Raw genomic sequence first — 19,887 nt, forward strand, 5'->3', positions numbered from 1 at the left:
CCTGTCACAAAGAGCAAGGAGGAGACACAACAGAAGAAGACACCGTACATCAACCTCTGGTCTGCACACACTCATATGCCCATGCACATAGGAGCATGCATACATACCACACACATACAAAGAAATTATAGCATAAAACACAATCTTCCTTGGCTACGATAAATTAGAAAAAGAGTTTATTTGTTAGTGGAAAGAAAAATTTTATTTCTATGAAAGAATGTACTTTTCTATGAAGTTTTCACAGAGCTTTCTAAAGAAGTGGCTAAGTCATCACTGTAGGAATCAAGTAGATAGGCAGCTTAAATCTTATAATTACCTTTAAACAGTGTTGTGGATAGGAGAAACTTATATTCCCAGAAGACCGCAATGTTTATCCAATCAAACAAATTAACCAAACAAAAATCGCTCACCTCTGAAATAAACTCCTGTTCAAGGTGCTGGTAGTGAGCGCTGCTGGGGTCCCGCAGCTCTTCACGGTACTGCTTCCCCAAGAGCTTGATGCTGAACTCCGCCATCTGTTCAGCTGCTGGTCCTTCAGGTTCTTCTGTCACATTCTCAATTTCATTGCTAATCTGGATTAAGAAGAGGATAATAAATATCAGTATTCATTTTTTCATTCAAAATATGTCAAATGGTTGCCCACAAAATTCCAGACATTTCACCAAATCAAGTTCTGAAGATGTTTTTTTTTTTTTTTTTTTTTCATGCAGTATCTGATTTTGGAACAAAATGGTAGACTTTAGGATATAGGCTACTATTAAAATCACTGTGCATTTGTATTCCTGTGAACACTCACTGACAACTTCAGTGAGTAGAAAGAAGGTAGAAAACTTTCCATGGGAACCATCAAAGTGAGTAAGAGTTCCCAAATATTTTGGTCCTATAATCCTTTTAAAATATTAAAAAGTAACTGAGCAACTCAAAGAAGTGCTATTTCATATGTATTATGCCCATAAATATTTACCAACAAAACATCAAAAGATATTTTAAAAACATATGTTAACCCATTTAACATGACAAAATATACCAATACCTGTCAAAATAAATAGCCTTGGACTAAAGAAAAGATTCAGCAGTTAAGAGCGCCTGCTGCTTAAGCATGGGGCCCCTCTAGCCAAAGACCACCAAGCTTGACAGCCCAGAGCCCATGTAAAAAGCCAGGCAGTGCCACATCCATCCATCTGTGATGGAGAGTGGCAAAGGGGACCACAGACTTGCTCACAGAAATCAGCTCTTGGTTGAGGGAGAAATCCCATCTTAAAGAAAGAAATATATGAATGAGAAATAAAAAGGACACCTCTGGCCTCTGCATGCATGCACATGGTACCCATGCATCTGAATACACATATGCATACAGCAAATATCATACATACATATGTGTAAATCAATAAACAGCTTGTTCTGTAAAATTAAAAATAATAAGCCGGGCGTGGTGGCGCACACCTTTAATCCCAGCACTTGGGAGGCAAAGGTAGGAGGATCACCGTGAGTTCAAGGCCACCCTGAGACTACAGAGTTAATTCCAGGTCAGCCTGGACCAGAGTGAGACCCTACCTCAAAAAACCAAAAAAATAAAATAAAATAATGAGAAGTATGACATTGTTTATATTTATACCAATTCCTATATATTTGGCTTAATACAAGACAGATGAATTCTCATATTTATTTCTATACTCAATTAATTGCTATTTTAGTTGAAGCTACATAAAGAAAACTCGGCCTCACTTTGTGTAGCACTCTGTAACTTTTAAATCTTGTTCTTGGCTGGTGGGCACTTGTCTAGCATGTGCAAGGTGCTGGGTTCAATCCCAGCAGCACCTCCACCCTCACAAAATGCAGAAGCTGGACATAATGGTTAATACCTATAATCCCACAGTCAGGAGACTGAGGCAGCACTGGCAAAAGTTCAAGATCGGCCTGGACTCCATGTAACTTCTAAGCTATTGTGAGCTACAGAGTGAAACTCCAAGACTCTGTCTCAAAAAAAAAAAAATACAGATATTCCAGTGGCCAAATATGAAATAATTGGAGCAACAAAATTACTAAAGGCATATATTCCAAATAATAAGAAATTCATAAATCCACTCATATAGATAAAAGACTGAATAAATAAATGAGTGTGAGGTAACAGTTGTTTCTTCCAGAAGAACTCCATTTAATCAATACAGAAGGAATGAACTCTACCTCATTACTACACTTAGTAATAATGGCTGCATACAAGGGACCCCTGAGCTCTTTTAACCCAAGTCCCTCACTTTTGATGCATAAGGAAACATGGGAAGGATGAATGACAAGACTCTCAGCAAGCAGAGTTAGGAAGAGATATTGGTAATTTTTATCTTCAGTGTAAATTTTTCATCTAATAGATCATGTAATCAGAGACCTTCGAGTTTCAGAATGGAAATAAAACCTTGAATATTGCCCCATCCTTTCTGATGCTTGAATTTACAGTATCCCTGACAAAAGGCTATCACTGTTGATGGGCATGTCTTTCAGAGACTTCCAAAAGCTAATATAGTTGGAAAAGTCTTAATATTAAGTCCATTTATACTTCCCTGTTAGTTCCATTATTAGTTTAAATTCTATAATCTGGGTAAAAAACTACAGCCCCAGAGGTCCTTTCAAATATGTGAAGGCAGTTACCACATCTCCCCTGACTTCTCACTAGCTCTCTCTTCCTGACTTTTCTCAGGATCTTACTATTTCCTTTAGACTGTGACATCCACAAATAAGTTCTAATTAATTAAGATATGGTAATACTACCACCACCATAAAGTGGATTCTGTATTTCTACTAATGTGTGCTAAAATTGAACTAGCCTTTACTAGTTTTTCTTCAAGTAACTGCATCACACTGCTCAGTCATACCAAGACTAATATCAAGAAAAACTCATCGTCTTATGGAAACTTACTCAAGACTGCATTTTGCATATTAAACTTTCATCTAGCTAAATTTGGACAGAGATTCCATGTCTAGTATTTGTGTAAAAGAAATATCTTGAGTGCTTTGCTGCTGAAAACGCCTAAAATGCAGGACGAAGAAGCATCTGTACAGCAAAGGAAATGATTAATCGAGTAAAGACACAACCCACAGGTAGGAGAAAATATTTATAAACTGTATATCTAATGGTATATTAATATTCAGAATATATAAAGAACTCAAAGGGCAAACCATCGGAATAAATATTTCTCAAAAGAAAATATAAAAATTCATAATATCAGTAGTCATCAGGGAAAAGCAAATTAAAGCCACAAGGTTTCTCTCTCCAAAGACCACACACACAAAAAAAGGAAACACTGGTGAAGATGGGAATAAAAGGAGAGTCCTTATACATTGTCAGTGGGAATATAAATTAGTTAATGACCATTGTGAAAAATGGTCAGAAGTTCTTCAAAAAACAGAAAATAGAGCTACCATATGGTCTAGTAATTCTGCTATTGAGCATATATACAAAGAAAATGAAAGATTATCTCAACTAGATCTCTATGGTGTTTTGTTTCCTAGTGACTGTATAAATTGACTCAAATTCTCTTCTTGGTTTTAGATATTAATGTTCTGATTGTAGATATTTCCTTCATTTCTATTATAGTAAATTCTCAGCCATTCCACCTCAAGTTCAGAAATACAATGTCACTTTTATTATTCATTCATTCACAACTGTTTATGGAATGACAATATTTTCTGACATCACCTGCTTTGGATGTAGTTGTACTTAGTTAGAATCAAAGAATTGATTTGGACATCATTCAAAGGATTCCAAGTTACTACCAGATTTGTTCATGACAAAGAAGGTGGGAAGGCAAAATGGAGTGACTGAACTTGACTTCATATTGGTTAAAATGTCCACATTGGGAAAGGAAGGCACAGTACTATTGCATTTTTCTAGGGAATATTTTATGTCAGAGTTTGCTCCATGAAAATAAGCCAGGACATATAATTCTTCATTTTCTAAATGCATAATTTAACAAAACTTCAAACAAAATGCTTTTATCTGCCTGGGCAGAATGTAATTTTTTACTTAATCTGTAACTTTTGTGATAAAAGTGTAGATGTAGGATTTAGTGTTGCTTAGTAGACACATTCCTATTAATAATGGTATATTTTTAATGCATGGCACTTTTTGAATTTTGAACTGCATAAAATCTATACTCTTTCTGTCTAAAGAAGAGAAGGTGAAGATGATATATTAAGGGCTAGATAAATATAGGTTTATCACTATCAGAATTTCCTGGTCCACAAGTCATTTCTTATAACTTAAAGCCCTCTCTCAATAAAACCTATGAATATGACAGATTTATTCAGGTCTCCAAGGAATGTCATATTTCAAAAAATATTTTTATTTATTATTCATTTGTGAGCAGAAAGAGACAGAAGAGAGACAGAGAATGGATGCACCAGGGCCTCTAGCCACTGCAAGTAAACTCTAGATGTATGTGCCACTTCATGCATCTGGCTTTACATGTGTAACAGGAAATCAACCCATGTCCTTAGGCTTTGCAAGCAACTGCCCTAACTGCTGAGTCATCTCTCCAGCCCCAAATGTCAGATTTTTTTTAACATACTGATTTTAGAATCATAATATTTTCATATCAAGGTACCATATGAAGTTTGTGTACAGCAATGGTATATTAACTCTTAACTTCTGATCTCCATATTAGAAAGTAAATTTAAAAACATCAGAGTATGGGGCTGGAGAAATGGCTTAGTGATTGAACACTTGCCTGTGAAGCCTAAGGACCCCGGTTTGAGGCTTGATTCCCTGGGACCCATGTTAGCCAGATGCACAAGGTGGCGCACGTGTCTGGAGTTCATTTGCAATGGCTGGAGGCCCTGGCATGCCCATTCTCTCTCTCTCTCTGCCTCTTTCTCTCTTTGTCTGTCACTCTCAAATAAATTTAAAATATATATATATATATATATATTACTCACACTCTCCTTTGGTGACTCCAAACTCCTATCTAAGACATCTTCATGGGAGGAGGCCACCCCTGGATATGGAGCACTGAAAGTGGAACCTAGAGAAACAAACTACATATTAGTCACTGAGTAAGTCAAAATTAATATTGCATGATAAAGGGATGACCTTACAAGCCATTCTTATAAATCTTTTGCTTTTTTATACTGATAATTCCTTCCATTTTAACATCAAGGTATATTGGCATAGAGTCTTCCTAGAACAACAAATAATTATGACACATAGAACAAGTATTTTTTAGTATGCCAGGCTCTCAGATAGATGAGAAAACTAGAAAGTGTCTATCCTAAAGGACCTACCTAGTAAAGGGAGCAGGCATTGAAAGAGAAAGGAAGCGAGTGAAATGATAGATTGATCATTATTTGGCAGTCATTGAAAGGGGGGTACATCATGCTATTCTATTTTGTATTTGCTTGAAATTTCTAATGGAAAGAAGTATATTTTTTGCAAGGGGCATATAATGTGGTGTGTGTGTGTGCGTGGCATGTTTGTATGGAGTATACAAGTGTATGTGCCCATGTAGCACCCTGCAAACTTGCCTGTAGCAGGGTGTGCTTGCTTGTGCAGCCAGAGTGGAACATCAGGCATCCTGTTCCAGTGCTCACCTAGCCGTTGTTACTTGAACAGGAATCTTACTGATTTTGTAGCTTGTGGGACAGGGGGAGGGGAGGGCGAGGGAAGGGGGTAGTTGTTTAGTTGGTGGTGGTGGTTTTGTTTTATGGGGTTTTTTGTTTGTTTGTCTGTTTGTTTGTTTTGTTTTTTTTTTCGAGGTTGGGTCTCACTCGAGCTCAGGCTGACCTGGAAGTCACTATGTAATCTCAGGGTGGCCTTGAACTCATTGAGAGCCTCCTATCTCTGCCTCCCCAGTGCTGGGATTAAAGGTTTGTGCCACCACACCCGGCTGTTTGTTTTTGTAAGCCCCAGAATCTCTTCAGTCTCTGCTTCTCATGGGACCAGGATTACAGAGGTGCTTAGCCATGCCCAACTGTTTACGTGGTTCCTGGAGATCAATCTCAAGCGTTCTCTAGCCTCCTCAGGACCTCGTACTTGCATAGGTGCTCATAACCACTGAGCCATGTCTTCAGCCCATTGTAGGTTTTGTTTAAAAATAACACAAGCTGTGGACATTGTCAATAAAAAGTGTTCAAAAATAAATAAACAAATAAATAAAAATAACACATGCAGGTTAGAGAAATTGCTTAGCATTTAAGGTGCTTGCCTACAAAGTCAAAGGACCCAGGTTCAATTCCCCAGTACCCACACAAAGCCAGATGCACAAAGTGGCACATGCATCTTAAGTTCATTTGCAGTGGCTGGAGGCCATGGCATGCCCATTCTCTCCATCTGTTTCTCTTCTCTCTTTCTCAATGCTTGCAAATAAATAAATTCAATAAAAATATGGTTTTTAAAAAATAACACAGATTTGGGATGTAGACTAGTGGTAGAATACCTTCCTGGCATAAAAGATGTTTTTATGTTCAATTCCTAGCAAAAGAAGAGGGACTGGGGAGGCTTATGGCTCAGTTAACAAAGTGCTTGACATGCAGGTATGACGAGCTGAGTCTGGACACCCAGGACACACATAAAATACCAGGTGCGGTACAATGTGCCTGTAACCCCAGTACTGGGCAGGCAGAGGCAGGAGGATTCCTGGGGCCTTCTGGCTAGCTACTCTATTTGAATTAGTGAGTTCCTAGGTAGGTAGATTACCTTTATAAGAAATACAGAGCTCAAAGGAACATGTTAAAATATTCCACACAACACAATCAGAAAAATCCTTACTCAGGGAAAGCTCAAGACAAAGATGTGTCTTGGTGAAAGTTTCTACCTTTGTAGTTAACCGTGTATCTGCCTTAAAATAATTTATTATATCATACTTTTGTTTGAAGCTGTGGTCTATTCATATGACATTTAACAAAAAAAAAACTGTCTTGTGTTTGTGCACATTTGTGTCTAGGCACAAGTGTGTGCACAGATGCACATGCATGTATGTGCATGTGCCTAGAGACCACAGGTCAATGCCAGATGTCTTTCTTATTGGCTCTCCAGCTTTTGTTTTGACAGGGTCTCTTGATTAACCCAGGACTCACTGGTTGGATGAGACTGGAAAGCCAGCAAGTTCTAAAGATCCTGTCTTTGCCATCGCAGCACTAGGGTTATAGGTATGTGCTACCACGCCCTGAATTTTACAGAGTTGCTGAGGATCTGCGCCCATGTCCTCGTGCTTGGATGGCAGGGGCTCAGGTGAGCCATCAATTAAGCTCAATTACTCTTTAATGCCTTACACAACATGGTAGCTGTCATGGTCAGCTCCACGCTGCTGGCACGAACATCCAAACCAGACACTTAACAAAGATTGTTAACTACCCACAACATACTATTATAAAACAACTTAAAAATAATTACTTTTCCTTAAGTCTCTTGAGCAGTATATAATAAAAAGAAAAATATGATACTTTTAAGATATAAATCAAAAAACTGCACCTGCTTAAAACATTATCTTAAACTTTAAAAAAAGAAGTGAATGAAAGCAAAAAAAAAAAAAAAATTGTACCTCCCAGTGTTGAAGCATCATCCACAGGAATTGGAGATGACAATTCAGGCCTAGAAAAAAAACAGTTTGCAGCTAATAAACTTACAGAAACATATGAGGAAGCATTATAAGATTTGGAGTTTGCTTACCAAAAGGAAACAACACCTTTGGCTGCTAAACAAGACACCAAGCAGTAAAGTTTAAAAGATCATGACACGATAATTCATTTATTTTACATTACTTGATGGCTACCTCAGTCACAGTCATACTATGTCAAGTACCTCCATAGCCATATCTCATCACCTGTTTTCTTCTCTTTAGTTCAAATCACTGTGTGAAGTAATTTTTCTTATTTGCATACTTTATATTGGTTGGAACCCATTAATCCCATGGAATAATATTGATATTATGGTAGCCACTGGCATAGTATTTTAAATGAATTAGAATTAAGCACATAGAAATTCAGGTCCTTATTCACCCAGCTGCATCCAACCTCCTCAATGTTCTCCTGTGGCTAACGGCTACTGTGGTAGTTTGAACCAATGTCCCCCAATAGATAAGTGTTATTAAAATTGAGCTGAAGCCAGGTGTGGTGGCGCACACCTTTAATCCCAGCACTCGGGAGGCACAGGTAGGAGGATCGCGGAGAGTTCAAGGCCACCCTGAGACTCCATAGTGAATTCCAGGTCATCCTGAGCTAGAGTGAGACCCTGCCTCAAAAAACCAAACAAAAAAAAAAATTGAGCTGAAGCTTCTGCCCGAGTAGGCAGACTCATGCTAAAGGATAGGGAGTAGCGAGCACATCACTGTGGGTGGGGATGAATTCCAGCCACGCTCTGCCTGGTTCCATGCTGCTTTTATTAGATTTTTGCTCCTTTTTTGGTGCTGGTGGTGGTTTTTATCTCTGTGTGGATCTGTGAAGTGGAGTCAGCTTCCTCCACCACTATGGAACTTCCCCTGGATCTGTAAGACTGAAATAAATCCCATTCCTCCTATTCACTGTTTCTGGTTTGGATCCCAGCAGTGTGGAGCTGACTATGACAGCTACCAAGCTGGATAAGACAATAAACAACCCATTGTCACATAAAATTCTACTTATTAAACAAGATGGCATTTAGGATAGAATCTCAATTCCAGACTGAAATATAATTCAGTAGAAGGGTACTTGACTAGTGTGTGTGAGACGCTGGGTTTGATTCCAAGTATTGCAATTTAAACATAAAAATCCTCCTAAGGGGCTGGGGACATAGTTCAGTGGTAGAGTACTTTCCTAGAATGTGCAAGGGTTTACATTTGAATCCTAGTGCCAAATATACACTTAATAAAAATAATAAATTTACTCTGAGATGAGAGACCTGTCATTCCATATTCCTAGTATACCTCCAACATCTAAAAACAGTGCTTGTGGGCTGGAGAGATGGCTTAGCGGTTAAGCACTGGCCTGTGAAGCCTAAGGACCCTGGTTCGAGGCTCAATTCCCCAGGACCCACATTAGCCAGATACACAAGGGGGCGCACATGTCTGGAGTTTGTTTGCAGTGGCTGGAAGCCCTGGTGTACCCATTCTCTCTCTCTCTCTCTCTCTCTCTCTCTCTCTCTCTCTCTCTCTCTCTCTCTTCCTTGCTCTCTTTGTTGCTCTCAACTAAATAAATAAATAAAATACACAAAAAAGTTAAAAATAGTGCTTGCTAAGAGACATTAGAAATACATTTTGGGGGGGCTTGAGGGATGGCTTAGCTGTTAAGGCACATGCCTGCGAAGCCTAAGGACCCAGGTTCAATTCTCCAGGTCCCACATAAGTCAGATGCACAAGGTGGCACATGCATCTGGAGTTCGTGTGCAGTGGCTAGAGGCCCTGGTGCACCAATTCACCCCCCCCCCATCTCTCTCTCTCTCTGATTCTCTCTCTCCTCTCTCATTTAAAAAAAACAATTCGGGGGCAGGTATGGTGGCACACACCTTTAATCCCAGAAGTCAGGTGGCACAGATAGGAGGATCACTGTGAATTCGAGGCCACCCTAAGACTGCCAACTTCCAGACTTACAGACAATGTATCATATTATAATCTCCCTCCCACCATTCTTCCTTTTCTCTTTCTCAAATCCCCCTCCACTGAATCCTTTCTTCTTTCCAACAAGTCTATCTTCTATTAGTTTTTTTTTTTCAAAGTAGGGTCTCATGCTCTATATAAAAACCTCAAAATACCAAATTACATCCTGTATACATACTCCAACTGTGTTTTGACTCTGTTCTTCATGCTGGATCTTCAGACACTGCTTACTTACTTAATCTTCTCAAGATCTTGAGGATTTACTGTGTAATCAACCATGAAGCTACTAAGATGGTAAAACCAACTTTAAATCTACATACTATATCTCTATTCAAATCATCTGAATTTCCTAGATTATTTACAAATTCAAAATGTGGTGTCCTGAAAAGGAAGATGGCCTCAAGATGAGGAAGAACATTTGAAACTTACCCACAAACCTGGTCCTGGCAGGAACTGAAAGAAAAAAGAAAAGGAATAATTAAAGTTTTTGAGTTTGGGGAAAAGAATGTTTATGTTGCCAAATGTGAATTTAGGGATAAAATACATACTCACCTGCTAACAGTTTCCTTTGTGTAAGTCAGTTTCTATGCAAGACAAAGATATGAAGTGACTAAGTTAGCCACAATTATGAAGCAGTAAATAAAACTTACCCCATAGACATTAATGTCCTAACTTGGGGGAATCTATGTTATTATTCTTCAAAGACAAACAAACAAAGTAAGTATGTACTAATGATGCCAAGTGTTTTATGACTGGTAACATCCTAATACTTGGTGTCTGTTTATGTGCCCAAAAGTTACTGTGTTTGCTCGTGCCATCTCTCTCTCCCTCTCCCTCCCTCTCTCTCTCTCTCTCTCTCTCTCTCTCTCTCTCTCTCTCTCTCTCTCTCTCTCTCCCAACCTGACCTGGAATTCACTATGTACTCTCACGTTGGCCTCAAACTCACAGAGATCCTCCTACCTCTGCCTCCTGAGTGTTGAGATTAAAGGTGTGCACCGGGGCCCAACTGAAACTAAGGACAACTGGCGAAATAAGCAAGGGTGCTGTTTTCCTGTGAACCGGATACCAGCACAAAGGGGAAGGAGATCAACGCAGAGAAAAATCAACTCCTACCAAATCAGAGAGCCAAAGCCTCAGAGGCCCCCAACACCTCAGCACTGAAGCAGACCAAAAATGAAGCCAACATGGCTCAGGGAAATCTTGCGGAAGAGGGGGCGGAAAGAATGTCAGAGTTACATGTTGGGTCATGATTTGCAGAGACATTTATCATACCAATAACTGGGGGCTAACTCCACAATGCACGACCCATTTTCATTAACAAGGAGGGTCTAATGGGAGGGGGTAGATCACAGATGAGCCTAAATAATAGTACCAAACTGCCTATATTCACTGAAATAAAAACTAATAAATTAAATTTAAAAAAATAAATAAATAAATAAAAAATAAAGGTGTGCACCACCACACCCAGCCCTGTGCTCTCTTTTTAAAAATATTTTCATTTATTTGAGAGAAAGATAATGGGTGTGCAAGGGCCTTTTTACCACTACAAATAAACTCCCGAGGCATGTGCTACTTTGTGCATCTGGCTTTACAGGGTACTGGGAAATCAAACCCAGGCCATCAGACTTTGCAAGCAAGCACCTTTAACCACTATTCTTTCTCTTAATGGGTACATATTAACAAGCTTTACTTGCTAATTATTAATAAAGGTACAAAGTTATAGAATGATAGGATTTTATATTATCCTGCTATGGACTTAGAATCAAAGAATTCTGTAATGTAATGGATTTATAACTCTCATCCACAAAAATATAACTATGTAGATAAAAATGATGTTTATTTCCTCAGAATTCAGACAAAAATACAAATCATATCAGTAACTGGATTTTTTTCCCTCAGAGACTATGATGGTTAATATTGATTATCAATTTGACAATATCTGGAATCATCCAGAAGACAAATCTCTGGGTATGTATGTAGGGAGTTTCTAGATTAAGTTAATTATAGTAGGAAGACAAACCCTGACTGGTAGCATCATTCCATGGGCTGGGATTCTGGACTGAATAAAAAGGAAAAAATAGAGTAGGCATTCAGCTTTCATCTCTCTCTACTTCCTGATTGCAGACAGAGTGTAACAAGTTGCTTCAAGTTCCTACTGCCACAATTTGTCTTTGGCCAACCATGTTTGGGTTTTTTGTTGTTGTTGTTGTTGTTGTTTATTTTTATTTATTTATTTGAGAGCCACAGATAGTGAGAGAAAGAGAATTGAGCGCCCCAGGGCCTCCAGCTACTGCAAGTGAACTCCAGATGCATATGCCACTTTGTGCATCTGGCTTACATAGGTTCTGGGGAATCAAACCTTGAACTGGGGTCCTCAGGCTTCACAGGCAAGTGCTTAACCACTAAGCCAACTCTCCAGCCACCCCAACCATGTTTTCTAAAGTATCCCTCTCTCCCCAGCTTTCCTCACTTAATGAAATCACTACTGTAGGGTCAACTGGCAAAATAATAGTTGACTTTGCTATGAATAAAAGTTTAAAAATAAAAAGTGATAATATATCTTCCTTTTTAAGATGACCTAATCTGATTTGATTAGACTTAAACACATATAGTTCATAGCTATTCATCTAACAAAGATTTTTCAGGTCCTCTGAAATAATTATTTTAGTTATATTCAATATTTACAGCCAATATTATAAATAATATTCATAAAGTTTACAAATTTTAGCAAGTAGACAAGACATTATTATATAAGCTACTGCTTATATAATTTTTTAATATTTTATTTATGTGGAAGAGAGAGGTATCAAATAATACTTAATGGGGAGAGACTGAAGGAATTCCCATTGAGATCAGGAACAAGACAGGGGTGTCCACTCTTACCTTTGCTCTTCAGTATAGTACTGTAAATCCTACCTCAAGTGATAAGACAGGAGAAAAAATAAAAAGGGATACAAATTGGAAAGGAAGGAAATAAGTTAGCCCTATTTTCAGATGACATGATTCTACACATAAATGACCTGAGAACTTCCATCTCAAAACTCTTAAAGGTGATTAACTCCTTCAGTAAAGTAGCAGGATACAAAATCAATATAAGACCAGAAACTCAGCTACTACTGGAAGAAAAAATAGGAAGAACTTTCTGTGATATAGGAATGGGAAAAGACTTCCTGAACAAAACCCCAGTAACTCAATAACTTAAACAATAAATCAACCATTGGGATCTCATGAAGCTGAACAATTTCTTCACAGACAAATATACAATAAGCAGAGCCATTAGATTACCCACATAACAGGAGAAAATTTTTACCGGCTATACAACTGAGTCCTAATTTCTAAAATCTACAAAGAACTCAAAAACCTAAACAATAAAAAGTCAAACAACCCACTCACAATATGGGTCAGGAAACTGGACAGGGGGTTCTCAGAGGAAGAAATACAAATGGCAAACACACACTTAAGGAAATGTTCAACATCCCTAATCATAAGGGAGATGCAAATTAAAACAACTATGAAATTCTACCTTACCCCAGTAAGTATAGCAAACAAAAAATCAAATGAAAACAAATGCTGCTAAAGATGTGGAGAGAAAGGAACCCTCATTCACTGATGGTAGGAATGTAAGATGGTACAACCACTATGGAAAGCAATATGGAGACTCCTAAAAAGGTTGACTATAGAGTTACCAACAGACCCAGTTATTCCATTACTGGGAAAGTACCCCAAAAGCTCCATGCCTCATTTCAGAGGTATTTTCCCAACCATGTTAATAGCTATGCAATTCATAATAGCTAAGAACTGGGATCAACCCAAATGTCCATCATTAGATGAATGGATAACCAAGATGTGGTATATCTACATGAGGGAATTCTATACAGCTGTAAGGAAAAATGACAATGGAATTGGAAGAAAAATAGTGGAACCTGGAACAGATCATTCTCAGAGAACTCACCCAATTACAGAAACACAATTGTTGCATTGTCTCACTCAACTGTTGCTCCTAACCTGAATCTGCCCAAGATACTGACATACCCAATAAGCATCTCCAAGACTGGATAACAGGGAGGACAGCATGGGAGGGAAGGGTAAGGGTGAGGTTGGGGGACACAAAACTGGACCCAAAATGGCAATGGTACCATAAAATTCTACATCCTAAAATACAGTCTAAATGGTTGAAGCTTCATCAGGTCCTTAGAGGGAACACCTGAATCACAGGGCCCTAGAGAGGGTATGAAGAAGACTAACCTTAATCTTCTCTCTCTCTCTCTCTCTCTCCCTCTCTCTCTCTCTCTTCTTCCCTCCCTCCCTCCCTCCCTCTTCTCTCTATTTCTTTTACATTACTTATCTTTTTCTTCCTTCTTTTCTTGGGTGCTGACCTGTTACTCCCAGTACCAGCATGTGGTTAACATCCACAATGAGCTGTTGATTAGAGAGATCTAAAAGGTTTCCCAAAAGAAGACATATTTCTGTCAGAGTACTTGATGACCCACTGAAGGTTAGTGGTGAGACCCTACTGCTGAAGACACCATATGCTATTGGTATGGAACATGGAGTGACCTGGCTGGAATCCGGAAGAGCATCAGTCCCCAGACAGTTAGCTCATCTAGGGTCAGAAGGTGCTACATGAGCAACTGGGGAAAATGACCAACATCTGTCCAAGCAACTCGTGGTCTAACCTATTCAGCAGCAAACAACCTGACATGATGCTCACACAAGTGCAATAGTGGCACACTGCCATGGTGGGAAACCAGCTGCTCTTGATTTGGCTAACTGATCTGCTTAATGGAATGGAACCCATAGCTGGAGCTGGGAAATAAGTCAGAACCATATCCAAAATTGAGCCCACTACCCATTATCAAGGTCCCACCAATTGTGGGCTACAAGAGGGCCTACATATATTAAGGTCTCTCTAAAATAATAATGGTTATCTCATTTATCTGGTGCTCACTTCACTCTCCATTGGAGAATCCTGAGGAGAGAATCAACCCATCACACCTCACCAGGGCCCCAGCTGAAACCAGAGCAGTTGGGGAAATGAGCAAGAGTGCTGCTTTCTTGGTGAACCAGTTACCAACTCAAGGGTGAAAGAGATAGACACAGAGAATAATCAACTCCTATAAAAATAGAGATCCAGAAACACAAAGGCTCCCAAGACCAGATCACTGAAGTAGATCTAAAACAAACCCAACATGGCTCAGGGAAATTTGTGGAAGAGAGGGCAGAATGATTGTTAGAGCCACATGTTGGGACATTATGCACAGAGACATTGTCTCTTACTCATAACTGATGCTAACCCCACAGTGCAGGACCCACATTTCCCAATGAGAAGGGTCCCTGTGGAGGGGGTAGGACAGGAAGGAGGCTAACGATGGTACCAAGATGGCAGTATATATACTGTGTACATAACTAATAAAAAAAAAAAAGACAGACAGAGGCAGATAGAGAGAGTGTGTGTGAGAGAGAGAAAGATAATGAGCAAACCAGGACCTCCAACTGCTACAAATGAACTTGAGATGCACCTTGTGCATCTGGCTTATGTAGGTCCTGGGGAATTGAACCTTGGTCCTCTGGTGTTACAGGCAATTTCCTTAACCAGTAAGCCATCTCTCCAGTCCTGTTTATGCACTTTTATTTCCACAAGTATCTACGACATACTTACTATATCATGAGAATGTTAAAATTAATATGAAATTCTATAGTTACTGCTTTTTGACTCATAGTCCAGTAGAGGAATTATCTGACTATATAACTAATAATAAAATGAAAGGACTATATTATTAAAAATAAAGAAGTGCCAGGCGTGGTGGCACACGCCTTTAATCCCAGCACTCGGGAGGCAGAGGTAGGAGGATCACTGTGAGTTCAAGGCCACCCTGAGACTCTGTAGTGAATTCCAAGTCAGCCTGGGCTAGAGTGAGACCTTATCTCAAAAAACCAAAAAAATAATATAAAATAAAAAAGAAGTATGGGAGCTCAAAGAATTATGAGTGCTAAATCTGCTCCACTGAAAAATGGATCCTCACATGAACAAATAGGACTTGAAGTGAATACCAAATACTGTGAACAATTTACTATTATCTATGAAGATTCATTTACTTGATATAAATACATTCATGCTATGTGGTGAAAAAAAAAAGTGGGCAAATAATTACCTATGTGTATATTTATTTATCCTTTGCTATGGGAAATATACCGAAACCAATGAAAATAACTAAATATTAAATTACAATATTTATCTCTTACTAAACATTTGTTAAATAGACTATCCAGTTTTAATTAGAATGATTGGCTTCCATTATGAATTAATATGTAAATTAATTCTACAAAAATGTTTAACACTCAAAGATCCCTATTTTTAGTTTAAGCTTTTGATGAATATTATTTCCAAATATTTGTATGTATAAATAAGGCTGAGACTGTTACCTGGATTAACCATGTTTCTTACAAGGCCTAAGAGACCAAGCTGTGCCCTAAGGCAACTCACTCACATACCTTAATTGAACTACCCTCTTCTGCTCAAACACAAAAATGCCTTCCTCCATGTGGCACTTACCTTCATGATTAAGTTCCTATGTTCACTAGACTGACTAAAATTTGTGCCCATTTCAAATATACTTGTGGTTCCATCTTCACACAAAGTCATCCAGTAATTATATTCTTCACGCCCAGGAAGTCGATCCCAAAAAGTCCTAAAGGCTTCCCAGACAGCTTCCTGGCACACTAGGAAATGGACAGAGAGAAATATTTTTAGGAAAAGCAAACATGTCTCTGGGGTTCTCACAGTTAGGACAGAACAAATCATTCACATCCTCTAAGACACTCATGACCACACTGCCTGTTCTAAAAGACCATGAGAATGTTATTCCATTAAAGCCATCCAGTTTAAACTTTTCAGTTCTGAAAAAAAAAATGCACTAATCTTTTTCTTTACAAAGGAGATTAATTGACCTTGTCATGAGTTTGTTCCCCATTGCTTTAAAGAAAATCCACATTTATATCTTACAAAAGTGTAGCTACCATTGACTATACTGAATTTACTCATGTTTTCCTAACAGGCCATAATTTTAACTTTCCTTTGTTTTACAAGTAACCTCATTAAATAATGACTGGAGATGGCTCAGCAGTTAAAAGTGTTTGCCTACAGGCTGGAGAGGTGGCTCAGCAGTTAAGGTGATTGCCTGAAAAGCCTACCAACCTGAGTTTAATTCCCCAGTACCCATGTAAGCCAGATGCACAAAGTGGTGTGTGCATCTGGAGGTTGTTTGCAGGGAATAGAGGCCCTGGAGTGCCCATTCTCTCTCTCTTCCTCATTTATCTATCATCTATCTATCTATCTCTACCTGCCTGTTTGCAAATAAGCAAATAAAATATTTTTAAAAAGAAAAAGTAGGGCTGGAAAAATGGCTTAGCAGTTAAGCACTTCCCTGTGAAGCGTATGGACCCTGATTTGAGGCTCGATTTCCCAGGACCCACATTAGCCAGATGCACCAGGGGGTATACGCATCTGAGGTTCATTTGCAGTGGCTGGAGGTCCTGGCATGCTCATATTCTCTCTCTCTCTCTACCTCTTTCTCTGTCTGTCGCTCTCAAATAAATAAATAAATTTTAAAAAGAAAATGTGCTTGTTTACAAAGTCTGAAAGGCTGGGTTCAATCCCTGGTACTAATATAAAGCCAGATGCACAAAGTGGTGCATGCATCTGGAGCTTGCTTGCAGCTGCAAGAGGCCCTGTCATGCTCATTCTCTCCCCACCTTTCTTTCTCATGCACACACACATATATAAGCACATATACTTGTACACACACCACACAGAAACATTATTAATCAAAATAAATAGGCAAACCAGACATCTAGTGAAAAGTATTTAAAATACATGCATCTGATACATCTCTCTTTCACAAATAAATAAATGTGTCTTCTAAAGTCTCAGCTTTTCAAGGGATAGACATTTTAAAATACCTTAGACCATTCTGACAAAACAAAGAAACAGAAATGAAGTGCATCTACTCTTTGAAAAACTTATCATACATCTTTAGTTGAAATCAAAAGGGAATATTTGGAACTCCTGAAGGCTTATAAGATTTGAAAGTATTTCATAAAATCAGGAAGGGGATTTTCACTTAGAGTTATCATTCTCAAGCTGCAATGTCTCATATCTGAAAACAGAAGATAATGAGTTATCTTTATTCATAAAAATAAAATAATTAGCTGGGCATGGTGGCACATTTCTTTAATCCCAGCAGTCAAGAGGCAGAAGTCAGCAGATCATTGTAAGTTCAAGGCTAGCCTAAGACTACACAGTGAATTCCAAGTCAGCTCAAAACAAAAGTAAAATTAAATTAAATTGTACTCCTTGGTATTTCCCTAAATAAAACCTTACATGCAGATGTTTAAAGTAGCTTTATTTCTGTTTGCCAAAACTTGGAGGTGATAAAGATGTCCTTCAACAGATAAATGGGGTAACAAACTCTTTTAATTATAAAAGGAAATGAGCTTTCAAGCTATGAAAACTATGTATATTGCCAAATCAAGGAAGCCAATCTGAAATGAATTTATACTGTGTGATCCCAGTGATATCCTAGAAAAGACAGGGCTGAGAAAGAAATGACTAAATGAGCATAGAGGATATTTAGGGCAATGAAATTGTTGTGTATAACACTATAATGGTGTGTAAATGTCATTATACAATTACTAAAATCTAATGGAAATGTGCCACAGTGAACTCTAATGTATGAACCCTGAATTTTAGTTAATAGTAATATTTCAATACTAGCATATCAATTGTAATATGTACTATCTGGGTATAAAATGTGACAGTTGGAGAGTCTGAAGGAAAGGATATGGTAACTCTGTGGACATCCTGTCCAATTTTTCTCTAAACCTAAAATTACTCTAAAAAATAAATTATATTAATATTAGAAATGCATGTAAAACCAGGTGTGGTGATGTGTGCCTTTAATTCCAGCACATGGGAAGCTGAGGTAGGTAAATCACTGTGAGTTCAAGACCACCTGAGACTACCTAGTGAAGTTCAGGCCAGCCTGGGCTAAAGCGATACCCTATCTCATAAAACCAAAAAAAAGAAAAAAAGAAAGAAAGAAAGGAGAAAAGAAAAGAACTGTATATGAGGCCAGGTGTGATGGCAGAAGCCTGTAATCACAGTAATCAAGAGATGAAGGTTAGAGGATGACTTCAACCCAGTCTCAGCTACATAGAAAATTTGAGGCCAGCATAGGATACACAAGATCTTGCCTAAAAAATGAAAAGTAAAGAAAACAAAGAAAGGAAGAAAGGAAATAACTAACTAAATAAATAAATAAAGTAGACTATTCTGTCTCTGCTGCAATGTGTAATGTTGTAAGCCAATTGCTTTTCTCTACCACAATGAAGCTTCCCAATGAAAACATAAGGGTGAAATAAACCCTTTCCTCCCATAAAAAATAAAATAAAATAAAAATGGATATTTAGAAGATATATGCTGCTGTATAAAAATAAAAAACTAATTAAATGTACTTTCCAAGTAATTCCAAAACATAAATCTGAAAGGCTACAAGTAGTATGTATTAATTATATTGCATCACTGTGACCACAACAGTGGGTGTAAATAACATAAAGAAGGAAAGATTTTGGCCGGGCGTGGTGGCGCACGCCTTTAATCCCAGCACTTGGGAGGCAGAGGTAGGAGGATTGCCATGAGTTTGAGGCCACCCTGAGACTCCATAGTGAATTCCAGGTCAGCTGGGCTACAGTGAGACCCTACCTCGAAAAACCAAAAAAAAAAGGAGGAAAGATTTATTTTGACTCAAAATTTCAGAGGGGTTTAGTCCACCATGGTGGGGCCATGCAGACTCTTTTGCAAGCAAACACTATTAACCATTAAGCCATCTCTCCAGCCCCCAGACTATTTTGCATAGCACTGAATGTGCTGCTATCCTGTAATCAATTCAGCTGTGCAGAGTACTGGAGGCAATAGGCAGACTGGAATGGGAGGGAAGAGCCAAAGAAAGATAAGGGAGAAGGAAAAGACGAACAGGCAGAGATTGCTGTAAGAAGATACACACTTACCAGGCAGCATCTAGAGATCTAAGTCCTTAGTAACACATACTCATAAAGCTAGAGGGCAACCTCAGGTATCATCCTTTGGGGACACCATCACCATCCACCTCTTTTTTTTTTTTTATAACATTATCCTGGAGCTTGACTAGAAACTTTTTTGTGGAAATTGACAGGTCAGTTCTAATACACCCCTGGAACAGATCATTCTCAGTGAACTCACCCAATCACAGAAAGATAATTGCTCCATACTCTCACTCACATATGGCTCCTAACA

At 38.5% G+C, this 19,887-nt stretch overlaps 1 protein-coding gene across 1 annotated transcript in view; it reads right to left on the reverse strand.

Moving 5' to 3' along the window:
• The window catches only part of Impg2 (interphotoreceptor matrix proteoglycan 2), a 74,190-nt gene that overhangs the window by 47,285 nt on the left and 7,018 nt on the right, over positions 1–19,887 (reverse strand). The window contains exons 3-8 of the mRNA XM_045148419.1: positions 16,111–16,277; positions 10,110–10,141; positions 9,987–10,010; positions 7,530–7,579; positions 4,930–5,015; positions 411–572 (exon numbers count right to left, since the gene is read on the reverse strand). Coding sequence (XP_045004354.1) covers positions 411–572; positions 4,930–5,015; positions 7,530–7,579; positions 9,987–10,010; positions 10,110–10,141; positions 16,111–16,277 — 521 coding nt within the window. The remainder of the gene's footprint in view (positions 1–410; positions 573–4,929; positions 5,016–7,529; positions 7,580–9,986; positions 10,011–10,109; positions 10,142–16,110; positions 16,278–19,887) is intronic.

The sequence above is a fragment of the Jaculus jaculus genome, chromosome 4, assembly GCF_020740685.1.
Source record: "Jaculus jaculus isolate mJacJac1 chromosome 4, mJacJac1.mat.Y.cur, whole genome shotgun sequence".
NCBI classification, from domain to species: domain Eukaryota; kingdom Metazoa; phylum Chordata; class Mammalia; order Rodentia; family Dipodidae; genus Jaculus; species Jaculus jaculus.